Genomic DNA, 23,576 nt, shown 5'->3' with positions numbered 1-23,576 from the left:
TTCACAAAAATCTGATTTAAAACTTGCGGAAAGTATGCCCATTTGCAAAAATTTTACTAGCCCTCCATTTTGTTACAAGATGGTAAATTGAATCACAAATCAAACTTAAATTGAATCCTGAAAACTTTTGGTGTTGTCAAAAATTAATCAGCTCCATAGAAGTGATGGTATGACAAAGATGAAATATTAAGTGGCTGAGTTAAAAAAGAGGCTTTCAGTTATATTGATGGTGTTGATTTCTTTGGAAATGATTTTGCTTCTCACTTTAAATATGACTAAATCCCATGGCTGTATAAGTTTTTCTAAAACAACATAGTTTTTTCCTATAGCATGAATATGTACCACTGCTTAGAAGGACAAAACACTGATATTGAGATATAGTCTTTGGATCCAGGCAGAGCTGAGTTTGAATCCCAGCTCTCCCACGTGTTGCCTCAGTTTTCTCATCTGCAAAATGAAGCTGATCGTGTTTATTCCATAGGGTTGTTATAGTGATTAAATGAAAGAATATATGGTGAAGTACCTAGCCCAGAGTACATGCTCAGTAAAATGTAGTTCTTGTGTCTTGCTCACTTACACAGTCTCACCAGTGAGGAAACAAGGTGTATATCAACTGACCCAGCTAACTGAGGAAATGAGAATTGAAAGAGAATTTCACTCTTGACTACATACTTCCTTATTTTGTGTCTCAAAGTTTTAGCTTTCTACTAGATGAAGACCCTAAGGAGAGAAACTGAATCATATTCTTTCCTGTACCCCACTAGATGTAACACAGTGCAGACAACTAGTAGACACTCAGGAAGTGTTTGTTGACCTGACCTTACTTAGCAACATCTTATGTCTATGTATATGTACTCTTATGAGAACAGGATTATGTCCCACCATACAGGAATCTGAGAGTTTCCTGGTAACTGTTACTTTCTAATCAGACCATGGGGAAATATTACCATCTTCAAATCATTTTGCTTTCTAATTAGTTTCTGGGCCCATCTTTAGCCATTTTACTATTTATGCATTTGTAAGTATCATTAACACTGCAGCTGACATGGAGATATTGTTCTGGTTTTCATTTTTAAATTAAAACCTTCATTTTCTGATATTACTTAGATTAGCTAGAAATCCTTTATATTTAACCTTCCATCTGCATATTTAAATATATATTTAATGATTTTTTTTTTTCAGTGTCTTTGTGGTAAGTAAGCATGTCTAATTAAAGTGTCCTACCCATACTCTATACATTTCATTTCAAGCTTTGTTGATGTGCTAGCGTTTGATTACCATTTGGGGGAAAACTTGAAATCCTTAAAGGTCTAAGTGTATAATAATACATATAATTGATCAAATTTATGTTAATTAACTTTTAAGTCTTCTTTGAGATGCACAGATATGTATGGTCCAAAGAGCACTTATTATCAATAATATTATTCTTGAATTTGAATGGAGTTTTAACATTGTTTTTATACCCACAAGGATGCTCTTGATCTGTAACATGTACGAGATGTTATAGCTGCTCTGTCTTATCCATGAGGAAATTGAGGCCCAGAGTAGTTGGGTGACTTTCCTCAAGATATAAATATTTAGTGGCAGATCTGAAGAACCCAAATCTTCTGTTTTTGATAAGTTTTTTCAAATCTTAGTGAGAATTGTAGTTCAAAAATACAGTCCTGGCTATCAGCTATTTTCTGCCATCCAACACAATTGATCATTCCACATTCCATGTCAAAATACTTCTCATTTCACCTCAGGAACACTCTGTGTTTCCCTTTCAGTTTGAACGCCATGACCCTGTGGATGGGAGAATTACTGAGAGGCAGTTTGGTGGCATGCTGCTGGCCTACAGTGGGGTACAGTCCAAGAAGTTGACCGCCATGCAGAAGCAGCTCAAGAAGCACTTCAAAGAAGGGAAGGTAGGTATCTTTGCATAGAGGAAGGAAAAAAAACGAACCATGGGAACATATGGTGTGATGAACCAAAGAAGGCAGTTGGATATTTAAATCTACTTTAGAGGACTGAGGTAGATTTGGTAATCATCAGCACATTATTAGAGTTAAAACCAGGAGAATGATCGAGATTACCCATGGAGTGTAAAATATAGAAAAGAGCTGTGGGCCAAAGATGAAATCCAGTGGAACACTAACATTTAAGCAGCTCAAAAAGAAAATCTTAAAGAAATGTTTAGGGAAATACCTAGAAAAAGTAGTGAAATCAAAGCCAGGGAAGTAGAGGATTCAAGAACTAAGGGGTCTTTCTGCACTGTCACATGTGACAGAGAGGGCCCAGTAAAATAAGATGATAAACATCCACTGGTTTTGGAAAAATGGTAATATTGGTTGCCTTTGGGAGAACTTCTATTAGAGCGGTTTTATTAGAGCGGTTGGTTGGAGGGCATTTTGGAGTGAGAAGTAAGAATGTAAAGAAAGAGAAAAGAGGAAGAAAAGGAGGAAGAGGGGAGAGGAGGCTCTAGAAAGAAGGAAATAGCGTATGTTAAAAACTCTCAGGCAGTACGTTAGTCTGCTTGCGTGGCTGTCACAAAATACCACAGACTAAGTGGCTTAAACAACAGAAATTTAGTTTCTCACAGTTTTGGAGGCTAGATGTCCATGATCAAGGTGCTGGCAAGTTAGATTTCTAACAAGGGCTCTCAGCCTGTGGATGACTGTCTTCTTGGAGCATACTAGCAAGGAGGAGAATGGCCTGAGATGAGGTCAGAGAGGGAGATAGGGGCCAAAACATGCAGGACCTTGTAGGCATGGAATGAGTTTTTATTCACAATGCAGTGGGAAGTTATTAAAGGGTTGTGAGCAATGACATGGTTGTATGTATGATGAAAGAGAGGACTCTTCTTTATGAAAAATAGTTTGGAAAGGTGAAAGCATAGAAGAAAAAGACTGATACTAAGATTATTAGAGAATTCAGGAAGAAATGATTAAGCATATTTTGAGTAGCAGTGATATTGGAGACCATGGATTTGCAGAGGCACTAGTCAACACTACCCTCTTGATACCTTTCAACACTGGCTGCATCTGGTGCAGGAAGAGGCAGATGGTAGAATTGACTCAGCATCTGGCATTTTGCCAGGAAGTGGGATGGACTAACTAAAGCAGAAATTAGTTAAGAGACCAGATCTCTTAAAGATCACACACACACACACACACACAGAGCAGTGCCAGCAAACCCTTGTCTTCTCATTTTCAGCCCAGTACCCTTTCCACTGGACAATGATTACCATTTGGCCATGACCAGGAAATTGATCTGGCACTAAAAATGTTCCATGAGGGCTTGCCAAGCATGGTATGGTAGACATGGAGCTAGAAGTCTTGAGTATGGGTCCTATCTCAGAGGTTTCCATGGACATTAGACAAATTATTTAACCTTACTGGCCTCATGAGTAGAGAAGCTTGTCGGAGGTATGTGTTATAAGAGTGCTGTAGCTTTAAAGACTCAATAACTGAAAATAAGAAATAGGATTGCTAATACTTGTCTCAGTTCTCTTAGTCATTAGTCTTTGTGTAGGAACTCTTGCATGAATAGCATTGCCCCAAGTTGGCAGAAAGCAATTCTTATCACCAGACTTTTTTTTGCTTTGTCTTGGGTGTTGAAAAGCTGAACGGACCTCTGAACCAGGCTGTGGACTGCAGCTGAGGGCAGGCTGGGCTCTGAGATCTGAAAGTGCCAGCTTCTCTGAACTCAGTTCAGTCTGTTCATATAGCAGCAGTTCCCTTGGCTGTGGGGGAAAGACTCATCATTAGCAAAGGACAGTACTTCTACACTACTCAGTACCAGCTCAGGTCTGTTGAAAATTATAGTTTCAAAAAATTGATTGCAAATATTTAGGTGGATTTTTTAGCCCCAGTGCTGCAAGCATAGTGCTTGCATTAGGAAACACTCCTTTCTTTTGACCAGACTTATTTTTAAAGTTCGGTCCAGACATTGACTTGACTTAAACTAACGATCTATCATGATAGGCCAATTCATGTTTTATTATGAATTTATATTTAAAAGCAGTAAATTGGGTGTTGGGGGCATCTGCCTTGAAGGAATAGAGTATTTTAGCATTGGCAGGAGCTAATTTAGGACCTGAAGACCTTTCAAAAGAGCTCTAAAGTGAAAGGGCAAATTTAGTCAGATAATGAAAATCTGGGGTGCTAAATTACTTCTGGCTGAGAATTTCTAGCCTGCTTTAGCAAGGAAATTGAGATTTATTGTCCTCTCATGTTGATTAAATAGTTTGTGAACATAGTAATTAACTAAAATGAGAGTTAATGAAGGGCCTTTCCTCTGAAAGTCACCAACCCATCTCTCTAGGACCATTTCCCATTAAAAGAGAATCACCACCATCTTTTCTAATTGCTTCTTTATTCCACTTTGAATTTATTAACATGAAAATACAAATTTTCACTTGGATCCTGTTAGCATTTTTTGTGTGGGGTTCTGTATAAAATATCAAACTAGACCTAAAAGATTGAAGGTCCTAAATATTTGCATAATACTTAATGACCATACAGGGCTTCATAGCCATTTTTCTTTTTCTGTGTTTCTGACAGACTTGTTGGATCTCATTTTGCTTTTGAGAATACAGAGACAGAGAAAAAAAGAAATTAATGACCTACCAAGAGTTTGGACTAAAATCCAGCACTTCCTATTCCATGGCAAAATTGTCCTTTCCATGGCAAAATTTCATTTCTCCTAATCATACTCTTCCTTCTTCCTCTGAAGCAGTGCTTCTCAACCCCAGTCACCCAGTAGGATCACTTGAGGAATTTTTAAGAAATGTGGTTGTTGGGGGACAAACATATGTATGAAAATGACAAGAAATCGAGACCATACGGAGGAAAAAAATAAATGGATTGTTGGGTCCCTCTTCAAACCAATTAAATCAGAAGCTTAGTGGGTGGGTCCAGGCATCAGTGTTTCTTAAAAGGCTCCCAGGTGATTCTGATGTGCAGCTAGGCTTGTGAGGCACTGCTCTGGAAGGGCCATGCTCCATCGGTGTCTCTAGCTGTTTTGTACCTGAGTAATAGCTCAAAGAATTGGAGAAACTGCCATTCCTGGAAAAACTAATCTAGTTAAGCCTTGAGTAACTACCATGTTTCTCATTTAACAGTTTTCTTTTCTCTTTTTAAATGGGGGAACATATTTTATTTTGGCTTTATTTTAAAGGTTAGTCTCTATCTTCTACCAGATTTTCCCCATTCCCCTCAATATTCTTTTGTTCTGTGAATTCTTCAAGGCCAAATCTGACTCAGCTCTAAAATTTTCTTACTTTTAATCCTTCAAATTGTCGTCTTCTCCTCATTAAAAGAAAGAGTTTTCTGAGACTTTATAAATATAATTCACAATGGTGGTTCTTTATGCTTAAGATTACAGAAGCTGCAAACTTTAATGATTTAGCAAATCCACTTAAGGATGAATTGAAAATTACAGTTCAGTTCAATGGCAGATATTGCTATGTGTAAGACACTAAGTCAGGTGCTGTAAGAAAGATAAAAAATCACCTATCCCCAAGAAATATATACTTTGTAATAGTTTAATAAGAAAAAATATGTGTCCAAAGAACTACATAATTTCATATTCGATATTTATTGAGCACCCACTATTTGCCAAGCACTCTTCTCAATATTGAGAATACAGTAATGAGCAAAACCAAATCTCTGCCCTCATAGAACTTAACATTCCTAGTGAAGAGAGACATAATAATTATACTACAAGGCAACTCACTCAACTTTGAGCCTCTTGAGAGTAATGTCTTACTCATCTTTGTCGTCCTCAGTATAGTTTCTTATAGGCAAATGTTTTTCAAATGCATTAACGTATTAAATACCTAAATAAATATTCGAGATCTTTTGGGGGCACCAATGAGGAAGATTAGAACCAACTGAAGGGAATGAGTAAGAATTGTTGGGGGAGGTACAATTTGAACTTGCCCTTAAAAACAGAGTGAGATTTTGACAAGCAGAAGTTATAAAGTTATTTGCTTTTGCTATATGTTTCCCTCTTATAACCCTATCCACAGTAGCCTTCTGGGTATATCATTGTTTATTAATACCACTACTAGCTATTAAGCAGGGTTAGTACTTATAAACAGTTATAATAAAACAATGAAATTATTAACTGTTCATGTTATCTATGGATAATGTTCATGTGAACTCTCCTATTCACTTATTCTAGCAGATATTTGAGAGTCGAACCACACTGTGGTCATTATGGAATATCAGTTTCTAGAAACATTGCTAGCAAGTGATTGGACTGATTCCTGGTGGATGGATTTGCTATGATCAATTAAAAGTCAAGGCAAGGGAATCGTCCTTTACAGTGTGTTTGCACTCACCCATGGCCAGTCAGGACTAGATATCTGGCTTACAGCTGACAACAGAAAAAGCCAAATTTTTCTTACTCCTCTTCTCATCTACAACTGCCTTGTATTTCTTTAACAGCTTTATCGAGGTATAATTTATATACCATAAAATTCACCCATTTTAAGTGTACAACTCAATGATTTTTAGTAAATTTACAGATTTATGCAATCATCACTGTAATCCAGTTTACAACATTTCCATCACTCCAAAAAGATCCCTCATGCCAATTTGCAGTCAATCCCCATTTCCACCCTAGCTGCAGACAACCATAAATCTTCTTTCCATATAGACTGGTCTTTTCTGGATATTTCATATAAATGCATTCATATAATAATGTAGTCTTTTGTGTCTGAATTCTTTTTCTTATATTTTTGAGGTTTATCCGTGTTGTCACTTATATTAAATAGTGTATTACTTTTATTGTTGAGTAGTAAGTAGTATTCCATTGTATGAATATAGTATATTTTGTTTATCCATTACCAGTTCATGAACATTAGTTTTCGATTTTTGGCTGTTATAAATAATACCACTATAAACATTTGCATACAAGTCCTTATGTGGACCTATGTTTTCATTTCTCTTAAGGAGATTCCTAGGAGAAAAATGGCTGGGTCGTATGGTAAAATTATGTTTAACTTTCTTTTTAAGAAACTGCCAAAATGTTTTCCAAAGCGGCTGTACTGTGTTACATTTCCACAGCAGTGTCCCAGTTTCTCCACATCTTCTCCAAAGTTGTCTTTTTATTACAGTCACACTAATAGGTATGTGGTGGTGTCCTCATTGTGTTTCGATATGCATTTCCCTAGTGACCGATGATTCTGAACATCGTTTCATGTACTTATTAGCCATTCATATATCTTTTTTGGTAAGATGTCTATTCAAATCTTTTTTTAATTGGGTTATTATTATTATCTTGTTGAGTTATAAGAGTTCTTTACATAATTCTGGATACAAATTCTTTATTAGATATATGATTTTTAAATATTTTCTCCCAGTCTATAACTTGTCTGTTTGCTTGGTATTTTGAAACACAAACGTTTTTAATTTTAATGAAGTCTAATTTATCAGTTTTTTTCTTTTATGGGTTGTGCTTTTGATGTCATATCTAAGAACTCTTTGCTCACCCAAGGTCATAAAGATTTTTGTATGTTTTCTTCTAAACATTTTATCAATTACTTTTAGTTTTGAAAGACAATTCTCTTTGCTTGCTTAACAACTTCCTAATGTTAATTATTTTAGCAACACAAACAAGTGTTTCTACTGTCCACAAAGTACCTGTAATCTTTTTTTAGTCATCTGAAGCCCAGTTTTATATAAGTTTATCTTTCCAAAGGTAGATAGATTACTGATTTGTTGAACAGCTGGTTACAGAATAAAATAACTCCTTCTTTCCACTTCTCTACAGTATGTCAAGAAAATCTTTGATGCCAAGCCTAAAAGAAAGATATTTCCTTTGACTACTATGACTGCAGTTCAAGTCACCTGTCAGTAGATTGTGCATATGCTATAGCCTTCTAGTCTGAACAACTCAGCTTGCGAAAAGCATATCCTTTCACTTTCCATCCACGAACCTCATTTTATAGACTTACACTAGCTTTATTCTAAAACCCTCTGGATTTTTTACTAAGGTAAAAATAGGAATTTTGTGACTGGCACTATCTTTTCTTTAAAGAGGCCTATATAAATTTTAAGCTCTATAAAATCAAGACACCAATGCAGTTTTATTTCCCTCACTCTTCCTGGCATAGTGCTGAGTGGTTAGTAAGTGCTCAGTGGATATTTTTTATTATGTCTATGTAATAAAAGGCAAAATATTACAGAGAGAAAAAAAAGGCATAGATGATAGAGGTTTTGTTCATCCCTCTTGCGACCAAATCAAAGTTCTGAGAGAATCTTAGAACGAAAAGCAAGGAAAGTTGCCTGGGATCTAGATGAACAAGCCCTACAAGTAGGGAGAGAAATAAGAAATCACCCTGCAACGGGAGAAGGTAGGATGAGGCGAGGACACAATGCCGCACAGTCCTGAGCGGCTGAGTGGGACAAAGGCCATAACAGCAGCAGCTGCAGACACCTTTTAAAGGGGCCGTGTCCACAAGCGGACTTTTGCAGTGATGATGGACCTGCTCACTCTGAGCACCAGCACCGGTTCAGCTGCACAGAGGGCACCAAGGACTTACAGGAGGACACTGAGTTGTCAGAATGAGGGCCAGGGTCTAGGGTCTCTCCCAGACAGAAGTGCTGGCAGTATCCATTGTTCCTCTCTTGAGCCTTCCCCACTCCCAGTGTGCAGATGCAGCACTGCCATAGCTGAGACATCATCAGACTGGATGACAGAGGTCACTCCACCCAGAGGATTTCCTGAAACTCCACCTCCTGCAACTCATGACCCCACCCAAGCCACATCCAGATGTAACCTCAGAGAGTCAGGTGCTCCTTACTGAGCAGAGCCAAGACTCACACTAGTGGCAGCTGGCCTGTTTCTGGTGTGGCCTTTTGAGGCAACTATAAGCACAGCATCTGTGGATCGCTTGCTAAATGTTAACAGAGGGGCACAGGTTGGGGCTAACCTTGGCCTGCAGCTGAACCCCTCTCAGGACCGTGCCACTGGACACCTACTACACAAAGCTGCACTAATAAGACTGAGAAACTTAGGAGATTTGCTTAGTACATAAAAACAGACACAGAAAGGCAGCCAAAATGGGAAGACAAAGAAGCAGAAACCATGAGAGAGAACAGAACAGAGACCCAGGAATAATGGAGTCAATCTAGCAGACGCAGAGTTCAAAACACTGGTTATAAAGGTGCTCACTGAGCTTCAGGGAAGTATAGATGAATTCAGTGAGAACTTTAACAAAGAGATAAAAAACATAAAAATAGAAATGGAAATCATAAAAGGGAATGAGTCAAAAATGAAGAACACATTTGAAATGAAGAGTATATTAGATGGAGAAAACACAGTGGATAAAGAAGAAGATTGAACCACCGATATAGAGGGTGGGGAAGCCAAGGACAATCAATCAGAATAGCAAGCAAAAAGAAGCTAAGGCTATAATAATAATTTAAGGAGCCTATGGAACACTATAAAATGTAAAAAAATTCATGTCATAGGAATATCTGAAGGAAAACAAGACGTTGAAGAACTATTTGAAGAAATAATGATGGAAAACTTCCCTCACATGGTGAAAGAAATGGACATACAACCCCAGGAAGCTCAGAGAGTCCCAATAAAGAGGAACCCAAAGAGGCCCACACCAAGACATATGATCATTAAAATGCCAAAGGTTAAAAACAAAGAATCTTAAAAGCATCAAGAGAAAAGCAGTTAGTTACCTACAACGGAACGCCCATAAGACTGGCCGCTGATTTCTCAAAAGAAACCATGCAGGACAGAAGGGCTTGGCACAAAATATTCAACGTGATGAAGACCCAGGATCTACAACCAAGAATATTTTATCCAACAAAGCTATTATTTAGAGTTGAAAGACAGCTTCCCAGACAAAAATAAGCTGAAGGAATTTATCAGCACCAAGCCAGTATTACAGGAAATGTTGGAGGGACTTCTTTAAGAAGAAAAAACGTATCAAAAACAGGAATAAAAATGGTAATAACTACATTCCTATCAATAAGTACCTCAAATGGAAAAGAGTTAAGTGTTCCAACCAAAAGATTGAGTAGCTGAATGGATAAGAAAACAATACCCTTACATATGCTGCCTACAGGAGACTCACTTCAGATTAAAAGACACACACACAGAAGGGAATGGAGACTAAACAGAAGGGAATGGAGAAAGATATTGCTTTGATGGACCTAGAGGATATTACGCTGAATGAAATGAGAAGGATAGAGAAAGACAAATATCGCATGATTTCACGTACATGTGGAATCTAAAAAACAAAATAAACAACAAAAGCAGTAATAAATTCATAGATACAAAGGATATTTTGAGGGCTACTAGATGAGAGAGGGTTCGGAGAGTGGGAATAAAAGGCAAAGGGATTAAGAGGTACAATAATTCCCCATTTCTTCCTCCCCCCAAGACCTTGGCAACCACCATTCTGCTTTCTCTACATATAACTTTAACTACTCTGGGTACCTCACATACATGGGATCATACAGTACTTGTCCTTTTGTAACTGGCTTATTTCACATTGACACAATGTCTTCAGGGTTCATTGTTGTTACATGGTATGTGTCAAAATTTCCTTTTTAAAGGCTGAGTAATATTTCATTATATGTATATACCACATTTTGTTTAGCCATTCATCCACCGATGGAAACTTGTGTTGTTTCCATCTTTGCATGTCTTGTGATGGAGGGAAAGAGAAGATGGTATTAGTGTATCCATCCACAAGCAGGTGATACTGTAGAACTTGTACTTCTGGTCCAGTGGGATTCTCCTCTCTAAGGTTGATTCTAGCCTAGTGTTTACGTTAGATAGCATGCTATAACATTCATAATAAGGAACGAGTCCTGCTTCTGGTTGCTCTAAGTCAAGGCCGAGAGAAAGACTTCAAGTTAGGGCCTTCCATTTCACTGCCAAATATTATAGAACAGGGTACATAGTAGATATTCCATAAATGTTTGAATGAATGCTTAAATACAGATGTACCATTGTTCATAATTGTCAAAAACTAGAAGCAGCCCAAATAGAATAGATAAATAAATTGTGGAATAGTCATACAATGGAATACTTAGAGCAATAAAAATAAATGAACTGCAGATATACACAAAAATATAGACATCTTAAAGGGAGAAGCTATATAAAATACAGTCATGTGCCACTTAATGGCAGGGATGCATTCTGAGAAATGCATAGTTAGGCGATTCATCATTGTGCCAACTATAGAGTGTGTACTTACACACACATAGCCTACTATACACAACTAGGCTATATGGTATAGCCTATTGATTTTGGCCTACAAACCTGTAGAGCATGTTATGTACTGAATACTGTAAGAAATTATAACAGAATGGTATTTGTGTATCAAAATTTATCAAAACATAAAAACACATAAGTGTATGTGCTATACTTTTATAAGACTGGCTACTGGCAGTGCAGTAGGTTTGTTTACACCAGTATCACCACAAACACATGAGTAATGTATTACACTATGATGTTACCACAGCTACCACATCACTAGGCAATAAGAATTTTTCAACTCAGTTGTAATCTTATGTGATCACTCTCATGTACACTCTCACATTCAGTCTGCCATTGACTGAAACATCATTATTCAGTGCATGACTGTGAATGCATACTTCATGATTCCATTTATAAAGTTCACAAACAGACATAATTAAACTCTTGTTTCTGTTTAAAGATGCATAAATAGATAGTAGTGCTATCTTTTTTTTAAACAAGGAAATGAATCTCCTAAAAATAAGTGATTACCACTGGGAGGAGATGCCTGTGGTTGGGAAAGGGCCCTATTGGGAGGAAGGAGGGGGATTTCTAGGATGCTGATAATGGTTTCTTGACTTGAATGAAGGTTTTATGGGTATTCATTTTACAACAGTTAAATTGTACATTTATGTTTTCTCTGCCTGTCTATATGGTCATCATATTCCACAATAAAAAGTTTAAGTTCTTTGATTCTTGGGGCGGAGGGGGAGGAACTATAAAAGATCATGTGATGTAATTATATATACAGTATTTTAGCTCTTAGTGTGATTGATAAAATGAGAAAGATACCATTGACACACTCGGAGAGTACCAGGAAAGTGCTATAGATTGTCTATATTAAGTTTCTTTATTATTGAGTTCTAGTTATGAATTCCTGGGCTCTGTAGTTTGGGGAAATGGAAATCAGAAGAGGAACAGCATTAAGTAGAAGCCAGTCAACATCTACAATCCATTAAAGACCTGATTTTTCATTAAAAGGCATTAACCTCTGTGTCTCTTCAGTGTTATTTACTTATAAATTGAATTCATTTCCATCACAGCATGATGGATGAGAAGTAGGAAATAGGCAAATAGGACAAATCTTCCTCCCTATAAGGGAAGTCCGCATAGCCCCTATTTATGTAGCTACTCTCTTGAGCCATCATAGACAGTAGAATTCGACGAGATTAGCAAACTTGGCCATCTTTTGAAAAGAACTTCATTCACAGAATTCATCAGATTAAAGTTAAGGGGCAAATTGCTTCTTTAGTAACTTTTAAATTGAGATAATGAACAGCTTCCCAAGTGCTTGTGTTCTGCTAAATTCTGAGACTGTTCTGGTGTGTATTACTGACTTTGGTAATTCTTTAATTAGCTTAAGCCTCAAAAGCTTAGTTGGCTTTTGAGTTGATCATTTAAATGGAAGTCCTGACTCTGGTCTCACCTGTTAAGATGTATAACAACAGATCAAGCAGCTTTAGCTCATTTAGGAAGTGTCATAATAGATACTGCAACTAATTGGAGGGCACAGAAATATTTTCATTAAAGATATCCAGCCACCACTGTAAACAACTTCATGTCAGATTTTACATGTGAGAGTAAAGCAATTAGCCAGCTTGACTTTCTCAGGGTAAAATTCTAGAGTTTTGTTCCCCTATTTTATACAAATTTGAAAATCTTTAATTTATTCAGTCTCTGTTCCAAACACAGCATAAATTTCTGATTGATAGGCATGAATAACAGCCTAGTTTTCTGCATTTTATGTGGCTTTTTGTTACAGGTTTCTGCCTTACTTTGTCTCCCTTCTTTCAGGGTCTGACATTTCAGGAAGTGGAGAACTTCTTTACTTTCCTGAAGAATATTAATGATGTGGACACTGCATTGAGCTTTTACCATATGGCTGGGGCATCTCTTGATAAAGGTAATGAAAATGAAACCCAAAAGTTTTTCTTGACAGTATAAATATTGAATCTATAATCTATTAGGTGACTATCCCTCCTTAAATGTAATATGTGAGTTTGTCTTGACATTGTTCTTTATTTGTTTTGTTTTGTTTTGTTTTGTTTTGTTGATGTTGCATGAGCCTTGCATGAGCCTCAAGAGGCCAAACTCAGCAAATATATTTTCTTGTGCTAAAGGCTACAGTCAAGGCAGATGCCCATCTTGAAATGATTAGCCTTGGAGATAGACATCGAAGCCCAGGCAAAGAGCATGAAACTTTGGAACTTCTCTCATTGGAGCCGAAGTCATTACGTATATTATGTGAGGCTTAAGTCACTATGCATTTTAATTCATTCTTTGGTGAGAAGAAATGACTTGGTTTATTTCTTGTATTAAATTTTTTTTTTTAAGATAAAATTATGACCCTGAGAATAGCATTCCCTGTTGGCTTGCTTTATACAGATTCTGTTCCAGTTTGTACAGGCAATGTGAGAGAACAGAGGAATTGAAAACACAATTTTCCCACATCATTTTATTAGAACAGTCAAAATAATCATTCAAAGAACATCCATATATCCGGCTCAATTAACATTTCACTGTAGTTCCCTGATAGTATATCTATGCATATATTCATGCCTCTATCACTCTATCATTTTTGTTGCATTCAAAGTAAGTTACAGACATAAATGCACTTCACGCCTAAATACTTCACCGTGAATACTAACTGAAGTTCAATTTTGTTTAAAGTTCCCTTGTACTCCTTCACAGTCAATTTCTGCCCCAACTCACCAAGAGGCAACCTTAATTCTGTGTATTTTTCTACTAGTTTAATTTTGCTTGTTCTGGAACTTACACTAAAAATGGAATTATACAGTGTACACTCTTTATAACATTTCTCTCAGCATGTTTTTGAGATCCATTCATGTTGCACATACAGTTGTTTGTTCCTTTTTTATGAATAGTATTCCATTGTATGAATACTCTACAATTTGTTTATCCATTCTCCATTGGGTACATTAACTGTTTCTAGTTATTGGCTAGCTCAAATAAAGCTATGACCATTCTTGTGTTAGTCTTTTTGAGGACATGTATTTTCATTTCTCTTGGATAAATACCTAGAGTGAATTGCTGGGTCTAGCGGAATGTGAGTATTTCTTTATAAAAAACCATCAGACCCTTTTTCACAGTGTATCTTTTTTACTCTCACCAGTAATGTACAACAGTTCAAGTTGTTTCTCATTCTTGTTGGAAGTTGGTGGTATCATTGTTTTTTAATTAGTGATTCTGGAGTATTTATAAAGGTGTCTCATGTTTTTAATTTGTCTTTTCCTGGTGGCTTCTGCTGTTGAGCAGCTTTTTGTGTTCTTATTCATATATCTTCTTTGGTGAAGTGTTAGTTCAAATCTTTCACCCATTTTTATTAGGTTGCTTGTCTTATTGAATTGTAGAAGATCTTGAGATATTCTAGATACAAGTCCTAGTATCAGATATATATCTTATGAATATTTTTTTAGTCTGTGGCTTACTTTCTTAATGGTGTCTTTTGATTAGCAGTTTTTTATTTGGATAAAAATGTCTAATTTATCAAATTTTTATTTTTTAGTTATTACTTTCTGGTCCTAATAAACCAAACTATGAGGATATTCTCCTATATTTTCCCCTAAAAGCTTTAGTGTTTTAGCTCTTATATTTCATATGTGATTCACCTCAAATTAATTTCTATATATGGTATAAAATAGAGGTCAAGATTTTTTTTTTACATCCAGTTGTACCCGCACCATTTGGTGAAAAGGCCCTCCTTTGGTTTACTTTGGCACCTTATCAAAAATCAGATGACCTTTTAAGTGTAGATCTATTTCTGAGCTCTCTATTCTGTTACATTGATCTATATATCTATTTTGATGCCCATACTCACTGTCTTGATTACTGTAGCTTGTCTTGATTACTGTAGAAAGTCATGAATTAGGAGGTTTTATAAATCCTTCCAACTTGATTCTTCTTTTTCTAGATTGCTTTACATATTTTAGATCCTTTGTATTTCCGTATAAATTTTAGAATCAGCTTGTCACTTTTTATGTAAAAAAGAGATAGGATTGTGATTACAATAACATTTAAAATGCAAATTAATTTGGGGAGTTGACATCTTAGTGATAATGATTCTTCTAATTCATGAGCATATTTTCTCTCTCCACTTTTTTAGATCTTTGATTTCTATCAGCAGTAGCTTTATAGTTTTCTATGTATACAGGTCTTGCACATATTTTTTTTAATTTACGCCTAATATTTTATGTTTTTTGATGCTACTATAAATGGAATTTTAATTCTATTTTCCAGTTTTTTGCTGCTGCTATTAAAATACAATTGATTTTGTATATTTGTCTTATATTCTGCAGCCTGCTAAATTTGTTATCCTAGTTGTTTTGTAGATTCCTTGGGTTTTCTGTGTAAGTAATCATGTCATCTATGAAAAGAGATAGTTTCACCTCTTCTTTTTTGGTATTTATGTTTTTTTCTTTGCCTTATTGCACTTGCTCTAACAACCAGTACAATGTTGAGTACAAGTGAGAGTGGCTGTCCTTGGCTTCTTCCCGATTTTAGGTGGAAAGCATTCAATATTTCAGCATTAAGTTGGATATTAGATTAGACCGTTCATAGATGCTCATTATCAGATTAAGGAAATTTCTTTCTCTTCCAAATTTAAAAAAGGTTTTTAACATCAATGGCTGTTAAATTTTATCAAATATTTTTTTCTATATAAATAATGATTATCTAGCTCTTCTCCTTTATTTTCTTAATATGGTAGATTACACTGATTATCCCTTATTGTTCTGAATGAAACCCAGCTTTGTAATGATGTATTAGGCTTTTTATATATTGCTAGATTTGACTTGCTAACATTTTGTTAAATATTGAAGGATATTGGTCTGTAATTTTCTCTATTGTAATATCTTTAGTTTTGTATCAGATTATACTGTCCTCATAAACTGAATTGGGGAGTTTTTTCTTCTTTATTTTCAGAATTTTATATAAGATTGCTGTTGTTTCTTTCAGAATTGTTGATAGAGATCACTAGTGAAACTGCCTGGGCCAGCAACTTTCTTTTTTTGGAAGTTTTAATTATTTAATTTCTTTAGTAAATATATAGATATTCAGAAAAGTTTTTTTTAAGGAATTTGCCCATTTCATCTAAGTTATTGCATTTATTGATATAAAGTTGTTCATAATATTCCATTATTATCCTTTTGATGTCTGTAGAATCTGTAGAATCTGAAATTCCCTCTCTTACTGCTAACAGTGGTGAATTATGTCTTCTCTTTATTTTTCTTTTTTTCTTATTTCATTTACCTAAGGGTTTAGCAATTTTGTTAAACTTTTCGAAGAATGAATTTTTGACTTTGTCAATTTTCTTTTTTTTTCTATTGCATTGATCTCTGCTCAGATCTTTATTTCCTCACACTTACTTATTTTCAGTACATATTACTTTGTTTTTCTTTTCCTAGCTTCTTAAAATAGAAATTTACCTATTCTAAGATAAACTTTTGAAACTCTCAATCTCCCTCTAAATACTCTACATCCCACAAATTTTGATGTTGTATTTTCATCATTATTCTGTTTGAAATATTTTCTGATTTTTCTTGTGATTTCTTTGTATTTAAAAAGTATGTTGTTTAATTTCCAATTATTTTGCTTTTTTTAGATATATTATTTTTTATTTCTAGTTTAATTCAATTGTTGTCAGAGAACACACTCTGTAAAATTTCACTTCTTTAAAATTAGTTAGCATCTGTTTCGTGGCCTACCATATGGTCAGTTTGTTTGATTGTTTTGTATTTTATTATGCTGACATTGGATAACAAAATCCAGTAAGTTTCAGGTGTATAATTCAATAGTAAGGCATATATATATATATTGCATCGTGTGTTCACCATCCATTTATCTCAAGGTCCATCCATGTTTTCACAAATGGCAGTATTTTATCTCTTCTTATGGCTGAGTAATATTCCTTTGTATGTATGTACCACAGCTTCTTTATCCAATCATCTATTGCAGGACATTTGGGTTGCTTCCATGTCCTGGCCACTGTGAATAATGCTGCTATGAACATCGGTGTGCAAATATCTCTTCAGATATGAGTTTTCAAGTCTTTGGGGTAAATACCCAGTAGAGAGATTGCTGAATCATATGGTAGATCAATTTTTAGTTTTTTGAGGAACCTCCATACTGTTTTCCATAGTGGCTGTACCAATTTGCAGTCCTACCAGCAGTGTATGAGGGTTCCTTTTTCTCCACATCCTCTCCAACATTTGTTATATCTTGTCCTATTGATTATAGCCATTCTAACAGGTGTGAGATGGTATCTCATCGTGGTTTTGATTTGCATTTCCCTAATAGCTAGTGATGTTGAGCATGTTTTCATATGTTTGTTGTATGTCTTCTTGAGAGACATGTCTGTTCAGGTCCTCTGCTCATTTTTTAATTGGATTGTGGTCAGTTTTTTTGATAAATTTTCATATACATTTGAAAATAATGTGTATTCTCTACTTTTGAGTAGAGTATTGTAAAAACGTCAGTTCCAGGTGGTTGATAGTGTTCAGATCTTTTATGTCCTTACTGACTTTTTTGTCTAGTTAGTGAAAGAGGGACATTAAAATCTCCACATCCGATGTGTGGATTTGTCTATTTTTCCCTTTAAGTGATGTTAGTCTTTGCTTCATGAATTTTGAGCTCTGTGATATTAAGTACATACACACTTAATGATTATGATTATTATGCTCACCTGATGAATTAGCCCTTTTATCCTTGAGAAGTGTTCCCCTTTTATCTTTAGTAATACACCTTCTCTTGAAATCTATTTTGTCCGATATCAATATAATTACTCCAACTTTTTTTGTGGTTATTGTTTGCACGGTACATCTTTTTCCGTTGTTTTATGTTCAACCTATCTGTGTCTTTAAGTGCATCTCTTGTAGACATATAATTGTGTCTAGTGGCCTTTTAGCAACATTTTTGCATTTTTTATTTTAGTGGTTTCTCTAGAAATTAAAACTTTTCATGATAAAGTTAATATTGCACCACTTCTAATGAAATGTAAGAACCTTGCAATCATATAGTTCCATCTTCCATTACCCATCCTTTATATTGTAGTTGTCATTTATATTTTATGTATATTTGTTGTAATCCCTACAATACAATATTAGGATTTTTGCTTTCAACAGTTACACTTTTTTAAGAAATTAAGAGAAAAAATAATTTTTTATACTTACCTACATTTACCATTTACTCATATTTACCATTTTGATTGCTTTTCATTTATTCCTGAATATCTAAATTTTTATCTGGTATCACTTCCCATCAGTCTGAAGAACGTCCTTTATCATTCCTTGTAGTACACATCTACTAGCAATGAGTTCCCTTAGTTTTTGGTTTACTTGACAATGTCTGTACTTCTCTTTTGAGTACTGCAGTGTGTGATTTTTAAATCTTTCCAAAGCACTGACTGAAGTTTTATAAACATAATCTTATTTATTCAACACTTCTTGGTGGATTCCTTAAGATTTTCTAATATAAGATCATGCCATCTGCAAATAGAGATGATTTTATTTCTTCCTTTCCAAACTGAATGCTTTTAATTTCATTTTCTTGATCTACACAACTTTTTAAATAACGGTTGTTTGGTTGTTTATTTGTTTAAAATAATACATCCTCTGATCTTTGTAGAATCCTTTGAAAAAAAATAATGATATCATGGTGGTTATGTATGTGTGTGTAATATCACAGGGTAATTTCTCAGAATAGCTTCAGTTATATTGCTCTATTTCACAAAACAGGTTTGACAGCATCTGCAAATTCAAAGATATCAGATATAAAGTCATCACTTATTGCAAAATTAATATTAATAAGCTCTTCTTTCTATTTGTATACCCTTTTAGACAATAGAATTACTTTAAAGAACAATTATATAGGATGAATCACTGTCCATGTTAAGAGTATAGAGTGTATAAAATAGAAAAATTCAGAGTAGTGGTAACCAAGGAACGTGCAACCAGGTGGTTAAAAAGAAAATACAAAGTGTTTCTTTCAAACACTTCAGGCCATTTCCTGGGTTGTATAGTTTCCTTATAGTCCATGCCTCATTATCCTTGCTAATAGAGGCAGTGGTACAAATTATAGAGTCATATCTGATATCCAAAAATATGTTTGGCTTTGAGATATATGATATTTGGCATTTGTTTTGACTTCTTAGTTTGTTTTATCTATATAACGTTGGATTCTCTGAGTGTAAAATGATAGATATCTAGGGGAAATTGGCCCAGATTCATGCACAGTGACCGGAAGAAGCCAAGGATATTCATTTCCTAGGACTACCATAACAAGGTACACAAACTTACTGATTTAAGACAATAGGAATTTATTCTCTCATGGTTCTGAAGGCCACAAATCTGAAATTGAGATATTGGCAAGGGCATGCTCCCTCTAAAGGCCCTAGGGTAGAATCCTCCTTTGCCTCTTCCAGCTTCTGGAAGCTCTTGTCTTTCCTTGGCTTGTGGCTGCATAACAACCAATCACTGCTTCTGGCTTCACATGGCCTTCCCCTCCTTCTCCCTATTTATCTTTCTTTTGTATGTCCTTTTTATAAGAAGACTTGTCATTGCGTTTAAGGCCCACCTGGGTAATCCCTAACCCAGATCTCAAAATCCTTAACTTAAATGCATCTGCAAAGACCCTTCTTCCAACAGAGTCACATTCACAAGTTCCAGGGGCTAAGATGTAGACATATATTTTGGGGGGGTCACCATTTAACCCACTATAGTAACCAAGAACTAAATATCACTTATATATAGTCCACAAAATAAGGCACAAATAGAAGCAAAAAAAAAAAAAAGTGAATTTAATTTACTGTGAGAATATTTGTATTGTCTGTTTAAAACACTTAATTTTTAGAACCCTAATTATACTTTTTACCTGAGTAACTTCTATTTATCCTTCAAGTCTCAATTCAAATGTTACTTCCTCAGAGAGGCTTCTAGCATGTGTTCCACTATTCTTTCCACGTTCCTTCACTCTGTCAGATGTGCTGATTTATTGCAGGCTCTCCTTGCACCCTCTTCTTTGTTTTTAAACCCTCTTGATTCTGACAGTCCTACTAGAGATTTTCCCACTGTTTTGAGTTCTATACGAATTCTCCCTTTGCAGAATGATGGAATTTTACTGCTGAGATGACTCTTAAAAGAGAGGAAGGAAGGCGTATTGGTTAAGAACCCAAATTCTGAAGTTGTATTGTCTGGATTTGAATCTTGGGTCCATTGTTTACCAGCTGAGTAGCTTTGGGCAATTTCTGAATTTAGCTTCTGTGGTTTTAAAATCAGGATAATAATACCCACCTTATGAAGTTTTAATTTTGTGCCTATCATGTGGTGAATGTTTAATAAATGTCAGATGCTTCCATTGTGAATGTTTAGTAAATGTTGATAACCAGATTTAATGTGGTTCATCTATTTATTCAGCCAGCAGCATAGGTACTAGGCTATAGCAGTTGGGCACAGGGCCCTCAGAAAGCTCACAGTCTAATAGGGGAGAAAGATAAGTATAGAAGCTGGTCAAGTTTGGTGTGGTAAGTACTAATTAAATAAGATTAAAAGTAGAGCCTCTGACCTATGTTGGGGGTGGAGAAATTGTGGGGTGGATAGAGGTAAGAGTACTTTTGTCTTCTGCTCTCAGGCTCAGCTGTCTTTATTTTTTCCCAAAAGGTTAGGACCTTCAGACATCTAAAACCTTTTTAGAGGCCCTGGCACTGTTTCTCCCTTGGCTGTTTTAGAGCTTGCAAACCTGTCTTTAGACATAATTTAGCACAGAATTTCCCAAACAGCGTTGTAAGGAATGCTATATACTGCAATATGTTAATGGTTCTGTAGGTTTAAAAAAAAAAAGAATGCTCCATGGTTCAAATAAGTTTGAAAAATGCTAAGTTATACACAGTTTCTTCCTGCAGCAGTACTTCTGCCAACTTTTTAATATGCTAATGTGCATTATTAATCTCCAAGAAAGCAATATATTTCCCAAACTTAATTTACCCTAAATGTCTTTTAACAACTTACAGACCTAATGTTCCTCAGAACAGTTTGAGAATCCAGGCAGGTGGCAACTGCATATTTACCATATTACAGCATGATCCATTCCCTCCAGAGTAAAATGCCAAATTTTGTTGAGGGTCTTTCTTTAGTTCCCCATGGCCCATGTAAGAATGACAACTCTCAGGCAAGGATGAAATGTCCTTGGTAAATTATGACTATTTGAAGGAAGAAACTTTCTCCATGAAATATTGTATGTTTCCACTATAGGTTGTCTCTTTTGTTTAATACTTAAGAGAAATTGGTTCTACTGCATTTTTGTACACATACTGGGCATAAAATTAGATATCTAACTTCTGAAGGGCTGTCTGAATGATTTACCTAGTCTGCTGAAGAAGCAATGGAAAATTGAACGTTACTCCTTCCCCAGTGGCATCCTATGATAGGAAAGTTAGATTTGAGTCGGAGCTCTAGACTGAGCTATAGCCTGTATAACTTAGAGTATCCTAGTTTCTGCCAAGAAAATAAAAAGTTTCTAGTTATGATAAAACCCCGTTATAAAGCACCTCATAATCTTATAGATTTGATAAACTTGTAGGTCCAGTTGTGTCCCCTGTGTACTTTTAACTATAATACAGAAAAATAATCACACAAATATAGCCCATGGCCTTTAATCCTCATGCCCCAGCATAAGCCTACTTAGATTGAAAATCATAATTTATGACATGGTTTGGCCTTAATTCTTTATAGTCATTTTATATGCTTTATTGTCTGACAAGCTAAGAGAATAAATAATAAAACCTGTGGCATAACTCCCACAGGGTGCTCTCTGCAACCTCAGGTATTTTTTCCGAAGTATCAGCCATATCACCAAATGATCTCAATTTCCTTTATCTCTGAAGTGGCATGGATGACCTCTAAGATCCTTTGTGACTTTCAAATTCTTTGAGTCTAATAATTTTGAATGAATAAAGGAGTCTTAGTCTTTTTGGCATTTAGGTCCCTACTAGGTTGTTGGGGGAGTCAGAAATTTCTCATGAAGTAATTTCTAGAACACAACGAACTCTTATATTCTGAACAATCATCTGTGACAGACAAACCACCACCCTCTCTTGAGCCCTAAGAATCCTGTAGCATTGCCCTTTGGAGAACTGTGAGGCCATCTGGAACACTAATAGCAGCTATTATTAATAGCAGCTTCCGTATGCCAGGCATAACGCTAAGTGCTTTGTGGACATTGTCTCTCTTCATCCTTAAAACTTGAAAGGTATTAACCCCCATTTTATGGATGAAAAATATAAAACTAAACAGCTTGCTCATGGTTACCCAGCTAAGCAGTAGTAGAACCAGGATTAAGCACAGGTCTCTCTAACCCCAAAATCTGTATTCTTATCACACCATCTTGTTTCCTCTCAGTATATCCCAAAATGCTGCTGGAATTTGGAAATCTTTGCTGAAATAAAATCCGTGAGGCAATGCAGGTTTGCCATTTTGAACTATGCTTCAGTAGCTTAAGAAAGACAGGGTCTTGGCTATTTCCTCCCATTTCCCTTTGGCTAAGTTAACCATTCTTAGGGGGAGAATAAAGGCCTTTTGGAAATTGTGATGTTTTGGAGTTAGTGCCCTTCCCTTGAATATGAAATATGTGTGACATTTTCCTTCTACAATTGTTTCTTCTGTCCAGGCCCAGGTTCTACAGACACACTCTAACATCTATAGTGCATACCTTACTTATAGTAACATAGACTCTCGGAGTTGTCTAATCTACCTTCTTATCCCACATAGGAGACACATCTGTGTTTGTCACCTTTCTAAACATATAATTCTTCAGCAAAGAAATCAATAAACAAAATCCTAAAGTAACTTAAGTAAGATCACGTAGCACGGAAAGTTGGTATTCCTTCAAAGGAAAAAAAGAGACATACATATAGTCTAAGCTTTCAGTTTCTCAACATAGAAATATAGGATATACAGATGTGAACTTCTCAGCTTCTACGAATGAGGGTGTTCTTTACCACCTCTACTTATTGGTGTGACAAGGATTTGTTACACTTTTAAATACCGATCTAACATCTAGCATTAACAATATGCAAGAAATGTGTAAGCACAAATTTTGGTTTTAAACTCCGACCTGAGTTCAGTTACCTGCTACTCAGTTACCTTTCCCCTGCCTGCTTATCTTATTAAAGAGCTAACAGACTGAAAACAACCTATCCTAATATGGAAACTTTGCAAAAAGAGATTTTAAAAAAATAAAAAGATGACCCTAGGACCTGATAAGTCTTACTTTTGTTCTCTTAGGAAGTGATATCTAATGCTTTTTCTCAG

The 23,576-nt window shown here is 35.6% G+C and overlaps 1 protein-coding gene across 6 annotated transcripts in view; it reads left to right on the top strand.

The window, feature by feature from the left end:
- The window catches only part of MICU1 (mitochondrial calcium uptake 1), a 177,588-nt gene that overhangs the window by 140,568 nt on the left and 13,444 nt on the right, over window positions 1-23,576 (top strand). For all 6 annotated transcript variants that reach the window (XM_039872078.1, XM_039872081.1, XM_039872082.1 and 3 more), the window contains 2 exons: window positions 1,770-1,907; window positions 13,051-13,159. In XM_039872078.1, coding sequence (XP_039728012.1) covers window positions 1,770-1,907; window positions 13,051-13,159 — 247 coding nt within the window. The remainder of the gene's footprint in view (window positions 1-1,769; window positions 1,908-13,050; window positions 13,160-23,576) is intronic.

The sequence above is a fragment of the Pteropus medius genome, unplaced genomic scaffold (assembly GCF_902729225.1).
Source record: "Pteropus medius unplaced genomic scaffold, Ma_sr-lr_union100, whole genome shotgun sequence".
NCBI classification, from domain to species: domain Eukaryota; kingdom Metazoa; phylum Chordata; class Mammalia; order Chiroptera; family Pteropodidae; genus Pteropus; species Pteropus medius.
Note: the sequence above shows the minus strand (reverse complement) of the source record. Positions and strands in the feature narration are given on the sequence as shown.